At 38.4% G+C, this 20,010-nt stretch overlaps 1 protein-coding gene across 2 annotated transcripts; it reads right to left on the reverse strand.

Moving 5' to 3' along the window:
- Positions 1–3,280: 3,280 nt before the first annotated feature.
- LOC132640530 (uncharacterized) lies at positions 3,281–19,096 on the reverse strand. 2 transcript variants are annotated; one of them, XM_060357141.1, is made up of 16 exons: positions 18,824–18,841; positions 17,763–17,851; positions 17,361–17,399; positions 16,448–16,514; positions 16,207–16,322; positions 11,729–11,795; positions 11,593–11,641; positions 11,400–11,485; positions 10,953–11,218; positions 10,790–10,845; positions 8,244–8,329; positions 7,026–7,118; positions 6,066–6,357; positions 4,246–4,775; positions 3,841–4,066; positions 3,281–3,759 (listed from the first exon to the last, which is right to left on the reverse strand). In XM_060357141.1, the coding sequence occupies exons 4-16, from the start codon at positions 16,466–16,468 to the stop codon at positions 3,542–3,544; spliced, it is 2,106 nt and encodes a 701-aa protein (XP_060213124.1). In that variant the 5' UTR covers positions 16,469–16,514; positions 17,361–17,399; positions 17,763–17,851; positions 18,824–18,841; the 3' UTR covers positions 3,281–3,541. The 2 variants fall into 2 exon arrangements, with proteins under 2 accessions (XP_060213124.1, XP_060213122.1); XM_060357139.1 differs by lacking the exon at positions 17,361–17,399 and having other exon boundaries at positions 18,824–19,096.
- Positions 19,097–20,010: the final 914 nt, after the last annotated feature.

Consider the following 20,010-nt stretch of genomic DNA (forward strand, 5'->3'; position numbering starts at 1 on the left):
TCTGATCGGCTTCGACAGTAGGTGCATGCCCGAACCTTCTGGTCCTTTGCAGGGGGGTCTCCTCGGATGAAGGCATCACCACAAATGTCAACATATTCAATCGACCTTAGAGGAGTCGGGTAAAGAAATTCTTCCCCACCTGTGTGCAATCCCGGTGCTGATGGTCCTTCCCCGGCTGAAGGAAGTGGTAGAATGGTGGTGTCCTCCTCCGGAATTAAAGAAATGGAAGGGGCCACACCGACCCTCCGAACGAGAAAATCGGGTTTTATTTCATCTCTTATAGTCTGAATGACGCTTCTGGCCTTCATCTTCGGTTTCTGCCCTTTATCCGAGGGCTTTCTTCGCCTTTTGTTGGCAGCAGCAATAATACGGGATGTACCTGCTGAATCAAATTCGGGTGCCAGCGCAGCGGGTTCGGCTGCTGGCTCCGGTCTTGGGTCCACTGAGCCCTTGGGTAGACCTGAATACCGAAGAGGTTACAAAAAGGGGGGAAAGGAAAGGTAGAAAATGCGATAAACTCCGACCCAAGCATAGTATTACCGTGGTTTTGAGCGACCCATCGGCCACGCGACAGGACTCCCCATGTCTGTGCTTCATGGGTGTGTTGGCTAAGGAGAGCACCAACCCATTCGTTCATGTTCCGGATAGCCGGAGGTATCAATGCCACGGCTGGTATAAAGAGGGGGACAAATCGTGATAATATGAAAGGACAAGCGTTTGACAAAGCATTCAAAGGTAACTATTAAAAGAACTAAGACACTTACGATTATCATTCCACCTCTCCGGAAAGGGCATATAGTTGGCCGGAATAATGTCCGCGGTCCTCACCCGGACGTAGCGCTCTAGCCAACCTTGGTCTCTATCTTCATCCATCTTCGAAAAGATTGGGTTGGGTTCCGGCGTCGCTTGGCGAGCTTTATTACACCCCCTTGGAATAACCTCGGGGAATATAATCGGATGAAGTGAGCCATCGTAAACTCCTTCTTCAAGTTGTTGGCCAACAGCCGGAGGCAGGCCACAGTCCTCCAGACTATCGGACCAATCTGGGCCAAGGTTACATTATATGTCTGGCACATATCCAAAATAACCGGGTCGATTAGAGAGTTGAGCTTGAGTGTAAAAGGATAGGTATAAACGTACACAAAGCCCTCCCGATGATCGTTGATCGATTCATTAGGTCCGGGGGCAAACACTTGTACCGGACGGTTATCCCATCTGCCATCAGCCCAGACTTGATCAAGTTTGTCCTCGGTAATGGACGACGGGTACCGCCTTACATCAAACCCTCTATCAGCAACCGGAGAAGGCTTCGTAACTTCAAACTCCCTGTTATAGTTGGGTTTTGAAGGTACAATGTCCAAAGCAATGGGCTCAATGATGGTTTTTCCTTTGGGTTGTGAAGTTGGCTCGGTTCCTTGAGAAGAAACCGAGGGAACATCCTGGGAGGTGGTTTCGGTGTTGGCAGACATTTGAATTAGATAATGAGGTTCGATGAACTCGGTGAGGGAAAAGGAACAAGTTTCAAAAAGGTGGAGTGAAGAAGCAGTTGAGAGAATTTCAAAATGGCAAAATGAAAGAAGAAGCAAAGTAGCACTTTCAATCAGAAGAACGATAGTAGGGAAATTGACAAAGTTGGTATTTTTATGATCGAAACAAATAAGAAGGGGAATGCTCACAATCAAAGAAGAAAATTGGAGAGAAGGACGATCAGTAAGTGAGAAGTGGAGAAAGGAAAGTGAAAAACGGTAAAAAAAGGGGGTTAAAGGCCTTATATAGGCATGGGGACTGAAACGGTTACAGAAGCCAGCCAACCGGGGGGCACCACATATCCCACAATTAATGAGACGTGAGTTGATAAGACGTGTGTTACGGTGGTTGCCAAAGTCGACCACTCGGGGTGAGACACGTGACTGACGGCTGAGGGACGTGACACAACTATTCCCGCCAAAATTTAAAGATAAGAACGGGCTTATGGCACCACCGGTTTGTTGATTCATCCACTTCCCATTACTACGGTAAAACTACGGTCCGGGAAGTGTGGGGACTATCTGTATACGGTAAAAACCGGATATAAGCGAGACCGGTGAGATCAGGGACCGGAGATAAGAAGAGACAGGCATGATCACCGAGTCATCCCTTAGAACTGGTGATATTGCCCCGACTGCGATTGACTTGAGAAAAGTGAAGCGAAATTGTTTGGTCCGGTATCACCGGACCAAACTCCGCATCACAGCTAGTCCGATTTCAGCATGACCGAGTTGATCGTGGCCGTTAGTCCGGTTAATCAGTTATAAAATTGTCACGCGTCAACATCGTTCTGTCATATTGTACCGACGACCGTACCGGTGTCAGACCGTATGGCCCAACTTTATCCTTTTAGGGTTAACTTTATACTGAAAAAGGCTTTATGTTGTAGGCAAGGCCCATAAAACAAAACTATAAATAGGAGGCATTTCCCTACTTTTAAGGGTTAGCTTTTTCAAGATCAGAACATTGTAATAGAAATTATATATTGAAGCTCTCTCTCCTTTGGTCCGGATCAGTGGCATTTTATGCTTATTCTTCCAATATAGTTGGCTTAATCATAAACATTTGTATCTTGATTCGAATCACTAACGCATATGTTCACATACACATGCTATAACACGCAAATCTATAATTATTTTCTATAAACCCAAAATAGATTAAAGTTCATCCACATATCATATACCTCACTTACAAATTCAATTGATTACCTAAATTCGAGATAAACACATCTAAACGAGTGCATATCAAAGTTTGACTAAATTTGATAAAATGGTACTGATACAATAGCACAACTTCTATCTTTATTGCAGGCCTGAAGATTGAAGTTGATTATAGCTTCTATGTACTTAATCCTGCTTGACACTACTTAATGATATTTCACGCTACTTAATACTGTTTAAGCCTTTTTAACACTACTTAATATGTTGATTTTCTACACACAAGGATATAATAGGTACATAAATTCACTCGATACGTATTTTCTTGGAGTCAAACCGCACCATTTATAAGACAGGCGTATACAGGTGAGGAAACAAGACTAGAGAGAACTAAGAGTGGATGGTTGAAGGAAAAGTGAAGTCGGAATATATAAGGAATCGATGTTCCCCAAACCATTAGACTTCCAGAGAAGAGTCAGGTCGCTAAATTTTGGCTATAGCAATATCTAAGAATAATGCTATATGTGATTTGTGAATATTTGTTGTCTTTCTTTAAGAGTGAAAAGCTAATATCCATATTCTCCTATCGATTGAGATTTGATTTTGTCATCCAACCACAGTTGATAATTTGGTTCTTCGACATTCTGATTACAACACATAAAAGTAAGATTACAAAGAGGACACTTCCCTCCATATTCTTCTGAAATCTAAAGTTGTATAAATTGCCTAAACAGAAGAAACAAACAAATAAACATCAACATGTTACAAATTTCCCTGTAATGGTACACATATAACAGCTTCCAAAATTGTAACAAACTATGATTTGTCTCAATTTTATTCAATATAATCAATTCAGCTTAATCTGCTTTAACTATTTCATCTGCCTCGGCAGCAATCAATGGCTTGTTTTCCAGCAATAAGGAATCTGAATCCTCCTCCAAATACATCAACATCCTTTCTAGAAGTTCTTGGATATCAAGTGCAATCACCATCACCGTGATGCTATTCCTGCCTCTCCAGCATCCTATAGCGATAGTTGAAGCATCCACTCGAAGTTCTGACAAGGTCTTATTGTCTAAAAGAAATAGAGAGCAAATTTTACGATAGAAACAAACCAATCGTGTTTACTAAAATGAAGATTGTATGCACATCTAACCTTTATTCAAAATCGCTGCACAACAACCAAACTGCAGCTTTGAAGCCTTTTCCCGGAATTCAGCATCCACAAAATCACCAAATTTAATGCTCTTGTACTGCAAAAGATGCTTGAAATCTGTAGGAGATGCATACACTATTTGTTTGCTCATATGTGGAAGCAGCAGTGGCAATCCTTCAGATGTTATGCGGAATACACATTGTGCAGAAACATCTTTTTGCCGCTCCTGCAGCGTTGAAAAGAGAAAACAGAAAGGTTATCTAATAATGCAATGGACAGAGGTCACTGGGAAAGAAAGTTTGGGATTGGCGGAGGGGGGTTCGGGTGAGTTCTTTGCACACGAAACTATAGTGCGAGACGAGTTCCAAAAAGAGAAATCTCAAGTGTCAAATTTGAGGGACTTACAAACATCTTGAGCCCAACGGCAGCTATCTTGAGCTGCTCACCAGCTAGAAAATTGAGTTCAAGAACTTCTTTCACAGATTTAGATACATAATAAACTCTCTTCACATGGCTGATATCACTATTCCTCACAATCAAATGGCCTCTGAATGGAAAGGATTCCTTGATGCCATAGAAGGCCTTTATCTGATCCACAGCTGCCTCCTCCCGGTAAAATAATATTGGGTCAATCCCTCTCCAATATCCTTGCATTTGTAACTTTCTTCTCCCTTTAACCAACTCAGGACCAGCTCTTCCATCACTGGAAGGTTCAATCAGCTCCGGCCTTTTTTCTTCAACTATTTTGCTGGGGTCAGTATCCAGTGGAGCTTCATCCTTTCCATTTTCAAGAATATCAGCATCATCTATAGTCGCTTCAGATAGCTGGTTACCTACAGAATCCACTTTCTCAACTTCACCAGCATTTATATCTTTGACCTCGATAAAATTTTGTGCTTGGAAATTGCCTCTGGAAGTTGTCTTCATTTGTATGACTGCAAAGTCATAAAGAACGGAATCTTAACAATTACAAAGTACAGAGCAAAATTACGATAGAAATTGTATTAATTATAATGACATCAAGGGTGTGTACTCCTGATCTATGTTACTCGGACTCTTCAAAAATATTGACGGGTACGTGTCGGATCCTCCAAAAGTAGTGCATTTTTGGAGGATCCGACACGGGTACGGCAGCCATTTTAGAGAGTCAGAGCAACTTAACTCCTGATAGCTCACGGATTGGCAATCATGGCATTGGCGGCCTCCAACTTATTAAGGGCCTAGAGTGTTTCAAGAGAGCATGGAAAAAATACCTCAAGACCCATAATATACTTGTGTTATTTAAAAAGAGGAGTTAAAGACAAATAAACCAAGAATCCAATTTGACCGCCCAAGCCCAATCAACATCAAGTCCTTGGAGTGCTCAAAAAGGTCATGGAAACTAAGATTCAAATCAAATGTATCCAAGGAAAACAAGAAACACAAAGAGGAGAGAAACGTGGACCAAAAAACGCCTCCACATTTCAAAATGTGGAGCCTGGCAGGAAAGGAGGAAATGGAGCACGGCATGATAATCAAACATGGAGCCAACTGTAGGAGAAGCTCACCAAAAGCAGCTCCATGATTATCGAATGTGGAGACGTTTTAGGACCCCACGATTTTACTAATTTCGGCCTAAGTGTAATTGAAAGCCTAGTTTAAGGATATTTTTTACTATTGTTAGCTTCTTCCTAGACCTAGTATAAATATTTTAGTTTCCTCTTTTGGCAAGTTAGCTAGTTTTTAGATGATTAAAGATCATACTCTTCTGGGTGATTGTTTGTATCTCTTTATGGAACCTTCCTGGAATTCTTCTTGCCATGGACCCATGTATGAGTTCAACTCTCTTCCCCCTTGTATTATTCTAGTAATTAAATGTTTATTTGATTGTTAAAATTCTCCTTTCTTTCTTCTGATTTTCTGTTAACCCCAATCTAATTACAACTTCTATCCTTGTGTTCTATCTAGTTTCTTCATTACTTGTTCTGTTTCCTCGTTTTGCATCTTGGTTTCTATCATTTAGTATCAGAGCTTTAGGCTTAGGAGTTGTACTTAAAATCCTTGGTCTTTGCTTTTCTAAAATCTAAATATCACAACAAAAAAAGGAGTTCCACCATTGTTGATGTTTGAGTACTTGTGCTTCAAGTTTCGAATCTGAATTTCAAAACTTGAACCACAAAAGAAGATATAGCTGTGCAGATGCCCCAAGTTTCTACTTCTGAGGAATAGTTGACGTTTTAACTCACGTGGTAAAGGAGAAAGCTTGTGAAGGACAGCAATAAAGAAAGCTCCACTGTTCTGATCATGTGGCACTATCCTCATACAACGTTCCAATGGTAGACTTGAAGCCTCCTCGCCCAAGATTGTAGTAGGAGTTGCAGGATCCTGCACCATCCCAGTACCATTTTGAGAATTACCATTATGCTCAAGTGCATCCACATATCCTTTGCCAGAGGGGAACATTCCAGGAACAACTGCAGCTCTGCGAGAATCAAGAACTTCATTGAAAGAAGTCAACCACATCCCTTTATCTTGAACCTGCATGCACAGAAGAATGACTCAAGGAAGCAGTGTAAAGCAACCATACCTGTGTAACATAAATAGAATTAAGAATTTAAGGATGGCTATTAGTGTTTACTTCTACTTGGGCTTGTACTACTAACAGGCGAATATAGAATAAGTGGAACTCATAACAAAGTCAGGATCACTGAAAGCCTTCCAGGTCTTATAAAATGAAACAAAATAGAAAGAACTTCTGATATGTAACTAGTTCCAGTGACGTAATTCTCGTCCTTCACATCTTGGACCAGCAAAAACTATACAGCTGAATTACGTTATAATACTAAACTTTGGCTGACAGTATAATCCAGAAAAGTTAATGACCTCTCAACATTAAGAGCGGGTTACACATCACATTAAGGAGGAATATGGCTGACTGGAAGCTTTTTAGATTACCAGAATTTCTTGTTTTTGCAGGGCTGGCAGGGGAATAATGCAAAGGAAGATAAAAGTATCGTGGAAACTGATAGAAAAGGAAATTTTAGTGTGAAGTCGTGTTATGAGAACCTACTGCAGAAAATGCTCAAACACAAACATATCCCTGGAAATCTATTTGAAATCAAAGGCACCTCGATCAAAGCAACTTGACCAAATCTGTCATCTCCGAGAAGAGATCAAAATGAGCACCAAGAAAATTAACCACAAACCTTCCATTTTTTCAGACCTGGCCTTCTAACAAGCTGAGGAAGTTCGCTGGAGACATCAACGAGTTCAACAGACCCCCCACACCTTCTCAAAATCTGAGAAACAAGAGAACAATCAGGCTTTATGAGAAGGAATGGAAGACTTAGAATTTATAAAGTTGCAATGCAATATCAAAGTTGTTACTCTCTGTCGTTCAGGAGAATTATTATGATTATGTCATCAGAAAAAGGAAAAAAAAGGGTACTTATGGGAACAATTGTTATACTAGGGATAGAGAGGCTGCACACTCAGCTACTATTTTGACAGTTTTGTTCAACACTGAAGAGAGAAATCCAAGTAATTTCCATGAAATCCATAATATATAAACTACTCCCTCCGGTTCAAAATAAGTGTCCACTTAGCCTTTAGCACACCCCTTACGAAAATACTAACTCCTAGAAGAAAATAGGTAGTTTGACTAAACTACCCTTAATTAAAATTTGATGACTGTTAACTTGACACATTGGGATCCAGTCACTTAGCACTTAATAAGGGCAAACCTGAAAAAATAAAGTTAATTCCTTCTTGATTATGTAACTGGATACTTATTTTGAACCGGAGGTAGTAATTACTATTGTGTCCATTATACTAATGGAGTATGGTAGTTGACGTAGCAATGGAAAACATACAAAGAAATCAAAGAGAAAGAAACTTGCACCACATCAGCCCACTTGTTGATATAAGTTAGAACAAGAATAGGCATATATAATTCAGACAAAACCGGGTGTCGGGACAGGAGGAACAATAAAAGGAGGGCTGTAAATAAGAAAATTCAGCTATTAAATGTGCAGCCAATGCAATGATTGAAGAGCTCACTAAGGGGTTCTCTTTTTTTCCGCTCTCCCACCCTACCGCAATCGAGCAAGACCTATACTCAATAGTTTTCTTTTCTGTTCTTTTTCCTACTTTCGGTAGTATCACTCATTGACTTTCTGGGAAGCTAAAAATGAGCAAAATTTCATTCTGTGACAAAAGCTACTCATTTAACAGAATCATAATCAATATGTGGGATCCTGCTTTGATTTCACTTCTTCTGAGCCGAGGGTCTATTGGAAACAGCCTCTTTACCCCACAAAGGTAGGGGTTAGGTCTGCACACATCTTACCCTCCCAAGACCCCACTTGTGGTATTACACTGGGTATGTAGTTGTTGTTGTTTTGATGCATTCTTTCTGAGATTACCTCGGCAACCACAGCCTCATTCTCAATGGGATTCATTGAGCAAGTTGAATAAACCATCCTTCCACCAACTTTAAGCAAAGACATGCCTGAAATTTAAGTATGAACAACCATGTGTCAGTTGAAGACTTTTCATAAAGAAAGAGGGGTCTTGCATAGAAGAAATTGCATAGCGCTCCAAAGTCCTAACCCCTCAAAAGTTTCAGCAAACTTTTATGCTGGTCCAGTTACCAGCATCTATTCAAAGCTCAGACTTACACAAAACTTCTCCTAAAGACTTAAGCTTCTCAACTCTATATAGCTCAAGGAACAACATCCCTAGCAGGGAAAATATAGCCAGGGCTCCGCAACAATCCGAGCAACTAAATTATAGTTTAACTGATGTTGCTTCTTGAAAGACATACAGTTCATCTCATGCTTTTATGGTCTTCTAATCCATCTTGTTTGAGTAACTAGAATCATTTCCTTCTATCCTTACTTCGGAAGAGCAGAATCTTTTAATTTAATCAAGCATATTGAAATAGCTTGTTTATGCAATTCCTATTTGATGTGTATGGACAATTCTTTTCTTATTTGTTTTGGAGGTTTTGGAGGACTCAGATTAGGGCAGAAGGCTAGTAGGTAGTCGCGGTTTCGATCTATAGTCTATTGTCCTTTGTTTCTTGCTACTATATGTTGTTTCTTGTACTTCGACTATCTTATTTATCTGTGGTAGCTACTGCTCTATTTTGACTTATTTGCTTTCTTTAGTTTCATTTGCATTTTGCTTTGAACTGCTTCTGCTTATCTAACCTTTTTCGTTGTGTTTTCTCTTGAGCCGAGGGTCTTTCGGAAACAGCCTCCCTCTCTTCCGAGATAGGGGTAAGGTCTACGTACACTTTACCTTCCCCAGACCCCACATTGTGGGATTTCACTGGGTATGTTGTTGTTGTATTTCTCTGGTGCTATTGTGGCATAAAACAACAACTACTACTACACCTCAGTCCCAAACGAATTGGAATCGGCTATATGAATCTCCACTTTCATTTGAGCTCATTTCATATCATCATAAGATAATACTAAATAAATAAAAGTGAAAAATAAGTAATATATATATATATATATAATACTAGAAGCTCTCTAACAAGTCTAAAACCTATCCTCAACTAGTAGCTATCACCTATATGGATCTTTTCCTATTGTACCCTATCTCTAGCTAAGTCTGCATTGATACTAACCATTTGTAGGTCTTTCGAGACAACTTACTTCATGTGATTGTAGGTCAACCCTGTCCCCTTTTAACACCTTAACTTACCATAGTTTCACACCTATGGACAGGTGTATTTTAGGTCGACGCAGACAATGTCCAAACCACCTCAAGCGACCTTTTTGCATTTTATCCTCAATGCGTGCTACTTGCACCTTCTTGTGAATGTGGTCATTTTTAATATCATCTAAAATGGTATTACCGCACATCCATCTTAGCATCCACATCTCAGCAACACTCATTTGGTGGATACGTTGGACTCTAGCAGCCCAACATTCACTTTCATATAACATTGCCCTATTGTGGCATAAAAGTAGTTTGTAAGTTCAGGTCACGACAGGGATTTCCTACCCTTAGATTGCTATTGCGCTCCATTAGTTGGGACTTCGGACGTCTTTCACAAGGGAAGAAACAAGATATGGTCTATCTAAATGAAGGCACCAACATGCCTTTACATATGCTACAGTTGCTAGGATGAGACAACCACTACTACTTCACCTTTGTGAGACATAAGTATAAAATGTATTTCACTACCACTATTCTTCTCAATACAGAAATGGACATATTATATGTGATAGAGGAAATATTAATTAATCAATCAATTAAGCTTCACTTGCATAAGTTGCGGTGTCTATATGAAATCATCTATACGACTCTATTCAGATCCATTTCATTCAAATATACTAAATAAATTGCCTTTTAAGGCAATCAGGGTTTCTCGAAATGTCACACTTATCCCTACTCCTACAAGGATGACTAGTTTAGTCCCAACATGTTGGTGTCGGTTATATGGATCCCTTACTTCCATCATATTTTATTCTTAGTTAAGTGTATGATTTCGATAGATTTAGAACTTTTGAGACGACTCCCTCTACATAATTTTAGGTTTACCTCGTACTTTTTTTACCTTCAATTATAATGTCATACCTATGGACCAGAAAGCCTGGAGGTCTGCATAGGATAGGACATGGTTTAATCATCTCAAACGACCTTATCATATTTTATGTTTGTGTTACTTGCACGAGTGTGATCATTTTTACCACTGTTCGATCTTGATCTTGGATATCAAGATGTGTCTTGAGCCCATAATGAGAAAAATTACTTCGAATATAGTGAAGTTTCGCCACTGGTAGACTAATGCTGGTAAATCTCTGAAGTAGTCAACAAACCCATCCTTAAGCACAAACTCAAAGGTGATTTGCCGACTAAAATATTAAGTTGCCGTCTGATAGGTTAGTGATGGTCAGCTTATTTTGTTTAGAACACTAATGTACAATTAAGAGAGAGTGAAAGTATAACGAACCTCGCATTGCTATCTGAACCTGTAGCCCATGTAGACCATTACCCATTCCTGCATTCCTGTACGGAAGGAAAAATAGAGGGATGTGGAGGGGACATAAGACAATTGTATTGATTGCAGAATGCAAAATGAGAGTGATAAGTACTAGTAGTCCATAAATAACGACCATCTTCTCCATATATCAGGGGCTTTGCGTAAAGTGCCATCACCACTGCATGGAACATCACACAGGACACGATCAAATAGAAGTTGATCAATATCAAGTTCCTTCGCTTCTCTTGGCTCAGAACCTTTTGCATTAATTCTATTCAAATGACAGCTCGGGAAGTGTTGTGCTTCATGATTCGTGACTATCAAGTTGGCAGTGGACATTCTCTTCGTTTGATGGATGAGAAGGTTACACCTCTGAACATCAACATCATTTGCCAAGACCTATATAACGAGGCATTTCAAAGAGAAACATTAAATATGTGACAAGGATCCAGAGAATATTATTTGGTAAGGATGGAGCGGAGAGTGTATTATGACGCCAACAATGATGGATGAAAGAACCAAGGAGAGAGTTGCATTGACATCAATGATTTTAAGAGAAAAAATGAAGAAAGAGGTCGACCATTCCACCAGGTAATGATCCAGGTTCAGCTGAGTGGTGTATCATCTCAAGTAACTGAAACGTTTTCGAACCAGGAGCTGCACACACTGCAGGATAAAGGGACGGTAAAGATTCTATTTATCCAGTTTGGTATTCATAATTAATGAAGAGATGCAAAATGAACTCAGATCCAGAGTATTAAAGAATAGCTTACTGTCAAGAATGAAATCATCTGGCCGTACATCCAGGAACAGAGGAGGAACCTGAGTCAAAGCAGCCACAGAATGAATAAAGGGCACAATGTTAACTCATTTATACCAAACAAAGCAGTATAGCAAGAGTTGGCCCACCATGCTAACAGCTTCCTGTCTTGTAATGTTACCAATCTCATTTTGTAGCTTCAAGAACTCGTGGAACCTGAATGTTTTATGTGATGACAAAAATCAATACCAATCTTCAATTATAATTCCGTAAATTTCTTGACCGTTTATTAGATTCTAGGAAAAAGAATTGCATAATTCTCTACGGAGGTGGGAACAATTACCAGGAAGGGAGTAAGGTTTATTATATCCAAAGAGGGCAAAAGGACATGGACTTCTAGATACACAATTTTCTATGCGAGATGTGCATTTTCTTTATTCGAACATAATTATACAACTACATCAATCCTAGAGTAGTTCACACCGGCTATAATAATTCTCTATATTTATTCTGCTCGATCAGACCCATTCATTCCACCCTAGAATAATCTCTCTGTAAGGACAGATTAAGGACTCTCTGAAGTTAGACATTATCTCTAATTCTCACACTTATCCGTATACTATCACGCAACCTCTAACAAACCCTTTCTTTATAAGTAAAAGGTAGAGATATCTAATCAAACTTAAAGAGGATTTCTCATCAAAGGACCAGATGTAAGTAGTACCAGTAACAATTAACCTTAATCCCAACTAATTGATACCACCTATAAGGATATTTCGCGTCTGTTGTGTTATGCCAAATTTGCATGGATTCCAGGAATTTATACGTCTTTTTTTAGAAAACTTCTTTTCATATGATTTAGAGCTCGTTTGGATTGGCTTATAAGTTGCTGAAAACAACTTTTAGTTTTTGGCTGCTTTCAGCTTTTTTGAGTGTTTGGCTGGCCAGCTTAAAGGCATTTTGTGCTTAAAATAAGCCCAAAAAAATAATTGGGCCCGTTTGGCTTAGCTTATCTAAAGCAGCTTATAAGCTGAAAATAGTTTATAAGCCAAAAAAAATAAGTTGTTGGGCTACCCCAACTTTTTTTTCTTTTGGCTTATAAGCTGTTTTCACCTCATAAGCTGCATTTTTTAAGCTCATCCAAACAGGCTCTTAAGGTCTTAATCATTGCAGGACACAATCTCACTTCTAATCGTCTCATGCATTTTACAACACTCATCTTACGGAAATGGTGAAACTTTATCCCAACATTCGCTGCAATATGGCATTGTTAATCTCACAATCGTCTGATAGAAACTTACCTGCACTTTGTATAATATCCTCCTACTACATTATCATGTCATTCTCTTGAAAGACTCGGCCTAGATGTCTTAAGTGTCAATATTTAGGACTGCAGTCCTGTCTAATCTCATCTCAACTTTGCTTTTCTTATATTGGCTACAATTATTGTGTGTATATTCTATCATCCTTCACCTATCCTAAAAACTCAGTTTCAAGTATTTCGCCATAAATTAAGCTTTTAGTTAACTCTCCCACTAGTTGTGCCAACACAGAGATTCTGGTGGAATTGGCATTAGAAATTTGGGGTTACAGAATGAATGCTTGTTGACAAAGTGGCTTTGGAGGTTCGTTTATGAGGATCATGCACTTTGGAAGGAAGTGATTATCAACAAATATGGGCAGTGTGTTCATTGGTGTTCTAACATAGTCTGTCTCAGTATGGAGGACAATTAGAAATCTATGGACTAAGCTGGCTGGAAGTGTTCTCTACAGGGTGGGGAATGGTACCAAGATCCTTGTTTGGAAAGAGAACTGGATTGGACATGGAAAGAGAACTGGATTGGACATGAGCCTCTGATGAACTCATTTCCAGATTTGTTTTCTTTTTGCAGCAATTCAGAAGCATCAGTAGCTGACACTTGGTCCCCTCAAGGTTGGAATCTTACATTCAGAAGAAACTTGAATGACTGAGAAGTGGGTAGAGTTGCTGAGTTACTACAACGGCTAAGTGGATTTAAAGGCATTTCTACAGAACCAGACAAAATAAGATGGAAGTATGATAGCGATGGAAAGTTCTCTGTGGGCAGGCTATATAGAAAGGAAGTGGTGGAACAACCAGGGGGTATATCAGGTCCTTGGAAAGATATCTGGAAGTATAAAGTCCCAACTAAGGTATAAGTGTTCCACTTGGTGGCTAGAAGAGCATGCCTCACTCGTGAAAAATTAAAAAGAAGAGGATTTGAGATTGCTTCTAGATGCTTCCTTTGCAAGGAGACTGAGGAAACCAACAGCCACCTGTTTCTCCATTGCAAAGTTACAACACAGCTATGGTTACTATTCCTTAGCATGTCTCAAACTAAGTGGATAATGCCGGAACACACTGCAGACCTACTCAGTGGCTGGATAAGGAGAGGAGGAAGCAGAAACCAAAAGAAATGGTGGAAGATAATACCACCTTGCATAGGGTGGTCAACTTGGAGAGAAAGAAACAACAGATGTTTTGAGAATACTTCTAGTTCAATCTAGAAAATCAAAGAGAATTGTGTCAATATTTTTTTCTTTTGATGTTTTGCCTTTTCTTGAGCCGAGGGTCTATCGGAAACAGCCTTCCTGCCTCCCAAGGTAGGGGTAAGGTCTGCGTACACTCTACCCCCCCCCCCCCCGGTGTTTTGGACAGCGCGCGGCGACAAAAGGCCTGCCTCGCCTTTTTGAAGTGCAGCGCCAATAAATACCAAAAATTAAAATATTTAATTGCATATGTAAATAATTAAAATCTCACTAGCAATAACATATTAGCAAATATTTCGATTCAAAAATTAAAAGTAGATAGTAGATACTAAAAGTCCAGAACTTGAATGAGTCAATGACTCAATAATTCATAAGTGACAAGACAAGCAACACTAATATCAAAGCAATAGTGCCTCACTGGTCCAAACAGAGGGGAAAAAACAGGGGAAAAAACAGAGGAGAAAAAAACAGAGCCAAAAACAGAGGAGAAAAAACAGAAAAAGAAGAAGAGAATAGAAGAAGGAAAAAAAAAAAGCAGAGGTGGCCGGAAATAGGGCAGTTGTCGCCGGAAAAAAAAAGAAGAAGAAAGAAGAAGAACAGAAGAAGAAGCAGAAGTCGAAAATACAGGAGGAAGAAAGAAGAAGAAAGAAGAACTGAAGAAAAAGAAGAAGGAGAAAGAGACGTACCTGAAACCTTGAAGGAGAAGAGAGGAGGAGGCAAAACAAAAACCTAGCTGCTATTTTAATTTAAGTCCTCCACTTCTTTTAATTACTTTTTTTTAAAAAAAAAAAAAGGGCATCTCGCCTCGCCTTGGCGCCATTAGCGCCTTTCTCGCCTTTGGCGCGCCTTTTGAAGGGCTGCTTGCCACATCCATAAAAGGCACTGCAGCCTCGCCTCGCCACCCCTCTCGCCAAAGGCGAGATGGCGCTCGCCTTTAACAACACTGCCCTCCCCAGACCCCACCATGTGGGAATATACTGGGTATGTTGTTGTTGTTGGTGGTGGTGTAAAGAGCAAGGTTTAGAAGAAGCTGAACAGTTAGTAGATTTTTTAGGTTTTGTATAGTTATTTTAGTTTTCTCTTGTTGTTTTGGGCCGATATTTTTGGAGGTAATGCTGAGGAATACAATATTATCATTCTCAAAAAAAAATATAGGCCTGCAAATAACATATACTGTGGAACTCAATCTTGTATATTATCGGCTAACTCATTCATAAATAGGATAAACTAGTTCAGGCTGAAAGAAAATTGCTTGATAAACCATGGTTACGGAAAAATCTGCATCTTCTTCCATAGTTCTTACATTTGTGACACCTCCTTCATACATATCCTTTATTGAATTTATGTACTTGAGATGATCTCCTTTCCTCTCTAGCACATACAAAGTCCGGATCACATTTTCATTCAAATCAGGATAAAAAATTCCCAAGAAATGGAATTTCGGAATTGATCATGATTGTGATATGAATCTCATATCTTAGATCACAATTACATTCATGTCACAATCATATGGAGGAAATTATCAAAAATTATACGATAGAAAGTTATAAGTTAACTCAATTGAAGAAAGATCAGCAGTACTACAGAGATGCTTTACACAGAGAAAAAGGAAAAATAATCTCCTACACGTGAGATCAGCAGAGAGAAAGGAACTAATAAAACTCAAAAGGCAGAACTTGTTTCAGACTCGAGCTTAGCACCACCGTCAACAACCATTTGAACTGATTCAAAAGGTTGCTCATAAAAAGGATTGGTAACTTGAAGTGACTTTTCCAAAAAGCCATACTTATTAATCCCACTGTCCCATTCTATGTGGCGTATTTTCCTTTTTAGTTTGACCCAAAAAGAATGACATCTTTCTATATTTAGAAACGATTTAACTTTAAACTTCTCATGGTACCCTTAATGAGATGATTTATAGCCACAAAAATAACTGGCTAGCTTTAGGCAACAAGTTTCAAAAGTCTTTCTTTCTTTCATAAACTTCACGAAAAGGCAATCATCGCCACATAAATTGGGACGGAGGGATTATTATCTGCTTGAGTACTATATTTTTTTCAGATTGAAGTTGTTTCCAATATTCAAAAGTTACAGCATAAGAAGAGACTGCATCTCTAACCTCTTAAGTATTTCGTTTTTCCTCAACTGCTTTCGAGAAAAAGTTGACTGCCAGGCTAGATTCTCGGGATACCAAGGTAATGGTCTTATTGCGACAACCTCACTCCCATCTGTCCCCTGAATCACAAACCGTTTTGGAAATATTACTGAATAGCAGAGGCTCTGAGCTAGAAGCTGCATACATACTGCAGAGAGTTCATAATTCAGTAAGAAAAAGTAATCATAATAAGCTGATGAACCACCTCTTCCTGCAGAGATTTCATAAAATCATTCTCCAACTTGGCTTGAATTTCCAAGTAGCATTGGCTACTGCAACATTAACACAACGATGAATATGTTAGAAATTAGCTCGGATTAGTTCATTTATTTGAAGCGATCAGAGCAATGTGAACTTTCAGTACAAGCAAGTTTATTTGGTTTACACTTACAATTTGGAACTTGAAGTTCTAGGTTTTTGTTCATTTAATCCGAAGTTTAAAGGAATATTTTTTCTCCTGATTCCCTTTTAACTTAATCTGAAATTTCTAAAACTGTGCCTCTTATAACAATAATTAAAGATAATATTAAGTTATTGCAGCAGGTATATGCTACTTGCAGTTTATTCAGTCTGCAGTTACTCTGGAAAAGGTTGACTTACAAATAAACATGAAATATGAGCAGAGACGGATCTAGGATGTCTAGAACATGGGTGCACCACTAAAGAAAGGAGAAAAAAAAGTATTATGTGGGAACCGATCCATATTCCTCTAGGTAAATAACTCATCATTCAACCAAGTGCACAATTCAGTCTTTTTGGCGCATGGAGGCCAGCAGATAATATTAGATCAACAACAACAACAACAACAACCCAGTGAAATCCCACATCGTAGGGTCTGGGGAGGGTAGAGTGTACGCAGACCTGACTCCTACCAAGGTAGGACGGCTGTTTCCGAAAGACCCCCGGCTCAATAAAAGCATAAAACGAAGTCAGATATCAATTTAAGAAATATATACACAAAATACCTAGTTTGGCGGAGAGACCATGGGTTCACGTGAACCCTAATTTTGGTAATAAATCCACCCCTGAATATGGGCATATATGACTACTACAGTAGCTAATGTAAACGATCCAGAACACAAACAATATAAGTTATTGAACTAGTGAGAAGTTTAAACCTTGTGAAAGTTCTTTACATGACAGACAGTTGCTCAAAACTGCACGGGAAAAACCAACCGAGTTAGGACAGTTTTATTAAAGAGATAAACTAAAATTTGAGATCATACAGACCGGGTCGGTCAGTTCAAAAGTCGGTCGATTTTTGCCGTGTTTTTAGTGGTGCTTTTGGTAGTCACCGTTAGTTTTTAAGTCCATTTTGTTAGTTGGACAAAGGTGCTCCACTTTATCAAACTTAAGGGACTAAAGATGATCAGGGTTACATTTAAGGAGCAAAAATAGACATACTCCCACAGAAGGGACAATTTTGGCTAAAAACTCTGGACGTCTTTGCTATGTTATATAACTGTTTGTGTAACTAATAAACAGTAAAGGTTATCCAATGATAATGAAAAGACACAGACCTTGCATTGATCCTGAAAGCAGCAGGCAATTCACTTCGAAGGCATTCCATAAAAGTGTTCCATTCTTCTGGTGGCACAATTCCTTGCTCCTACACAGATACACACACTCTCACCCAAGTCCATAAATTGGTATATACCCATTGCATGGATATGAAAACCAAATAAAAAGATAACTTACTCCTTCCATCCCTATTTATACTATATCACAGTAACTTATTCGACAATATTTCCATTTTGGTTGTCTCAAAATGTTTGACACAGATCTATTTCTTTACAAATTTCACAACTTCAAGAATTCAAATTCATTCAAATATCAAACTTTGATAGGTTGTTTTCTTTATATTCTATGATTTATCAAACTTAATTTTTCCATCATACCTCTTAATTTTTCCATCATACCTTAATACTCTCTGTATCCCAATTTATGTGACACTTTTCTCTTATCGAAATTCAATTTAACTAATCTTCAAAGCTAAATTGGATTAGATCCACTCAATATCTTAAAATTAGAGTCTAGATATTCAAAAAAATACATAAAATGTAATTCTTCTTTATGTCAATATGATGAAAAATTACAGTTTAAAATGTTAATCAAAGTTCACATAGTTTGAATATCGTTAAGCAAAACTTGTCACATAAATTGGGACAGAGCTAGTATCTCTTTCATGTTCACTAATAATATAGAGTTAATAGCATTTTTGTACACTCGATTATTGGTACATTTTAAATTTGATCCTTGTGATATATGACTAAGCATATTTCAACTTCAATTTAATTGTGCACTTCTGATCCCTTTGCTTATGAATATTCACAAATTTACCATAATTATTAGTCGTTTCACCACTTAATTATCCATGTATTATGTTAACTTTGTATTGCTACTCCATAATTAATTGTTATATAGTTCTAACGTAGTTCAAATACAACATACTTCTTACATAACACGATTAAAACACAAATTTCGATTAACTGAAGGCTAAATGTGGTTCATCAGATATCACCAGGACCAAAATCAAATATATATATATATATATATATATATCTTGGGAATTAGGGAGTACCTTGTAATATTCTTCAAAGGCAAAATTTTGGGTGGTAAATGGTTTCCAAGTGGGGTTACTGTTTTCTCTATTATTATTATCATTTTCTTGTTGCTGGTCAGAACTATTTTTGCTATATTTCCAGTTGTTTTCTCTGCTTTGAGCAAAGTGTTTTCTCTGAGTTCTTGACCTTCCTCTGCCACCCATTTGAATGTTGAAAAATGCCTGTCTCAGAATTTGAGAAATCTGAGATGGTGGCAAAGGGAAAGGAAGAGGGGGAGTTAACAGAAATTGAATTGAAGAAGGTTTAGGATGGGTTTTAGATTATTGGGTTTGAAAGTTGGTCAAGGCCCACTCGGGCAATTTGCACGATTGTTCTTATTCGGAGGTGGTCTTTAATTTTTGGCCCTCAAATTGGTGCTATTTAATTTTAGTCCTTCACTGATTTCGGGTTCGAATTCCCGCTTAGTCAAAAATTTTAAGAAAATTTCAAGGTAGAGTTTGAATGCGCAAGGCAGAGATTTGCCTCAGGCACAGTTCAGGCAGAGTGAGAGTTTTGAGGCAACCTCTACCTTAAGGTAGAGTTTTGCCTTCAGGCATGCCAGAGTTTTGAATTCTACCTTAAGGCAGAGTCTTGAATACAAAATTCTCCCTCAAACTCTGAAAGGTTTGCATGTAAAACTCTGCCTTAAGGCCTAATTTTGGCCCCAATAGGCTTCTTTGCTACAAAATTCTGCCTTGTGAAATTATCTTCTTTTTTTTTACTGAGTCGGGGTTCGAACCTCAAACCTCATGGTATTAGTCGAAGGGAAAAAATTAAAGACCGCCAATTTAAGAGGCAAAAATTAAAGCCAGTGCATTTGAAGGGCACTCCGCACAAAAAAATGAAAAAACAATGTAAAAAGACACAAAAGGCCATCCGGTGAAACTATTGACACCCGATGGCCCAAGAATCTTAAAAGTTATTTTTTAGCCTTTTCAAAATAATTTTATTTTCTAGTCCTTTTTTCAATTAATCCCAGCATATGTGTGTAAATTGTATCATTGTTGTATATGTATCACTACTGTATATGTATAGAAAATGTATCATTCGTATAGAAATTGTATCGTTGTTGTATAATTTGTGTATAATCAACATATATTAGAAAATGTATCATTGGTGTATAATTTTTGTTTAATAATTGTATAATTAATGTACACTAATAATT

The sequence above is a fragment of the Lycium barbarum genome, chromosome 5 (assembly GCF_019175385.1).
Source record: "Lycium barbarum isolate Lr01 chromosome 5, ASM1917538v2, whole genome shotgun sequence".
NCBI lineage: Eukaryota > Viridiplantae > Streptophyta > Magnoliopsida > Solanales > Solanaceae > Lycium > Lycium barbarum.

What these genes read in the sequence shown, in the direction of transcription:
- LOC132640530 (XM_060357139.1), bottom strand. Translation starts at nt 19,009, where the DNA reads ATGGGTGGCAGAGGAAGGTCAAGAACTCAGAGAAAACACTTTGCTCAA. An exon ending in GGTTCAGATAGCAATGCGAG is followed by an intron (nt 8,330 to 10,789) that starts GTTCGTTATACT and finishes CTTAAATTTCAG; the next exon opens with GCATGTCTTTGCTTAAAGTT. An exon ending in CAAGCTTTCTCCTTTACCAC is followed by an intron (nt 4,776 to 6,065) that starts GTGAGTTAAAAC and finishes ATGACTTTGCAG; the next exon opens with TCATACAAATGAAGACAACT.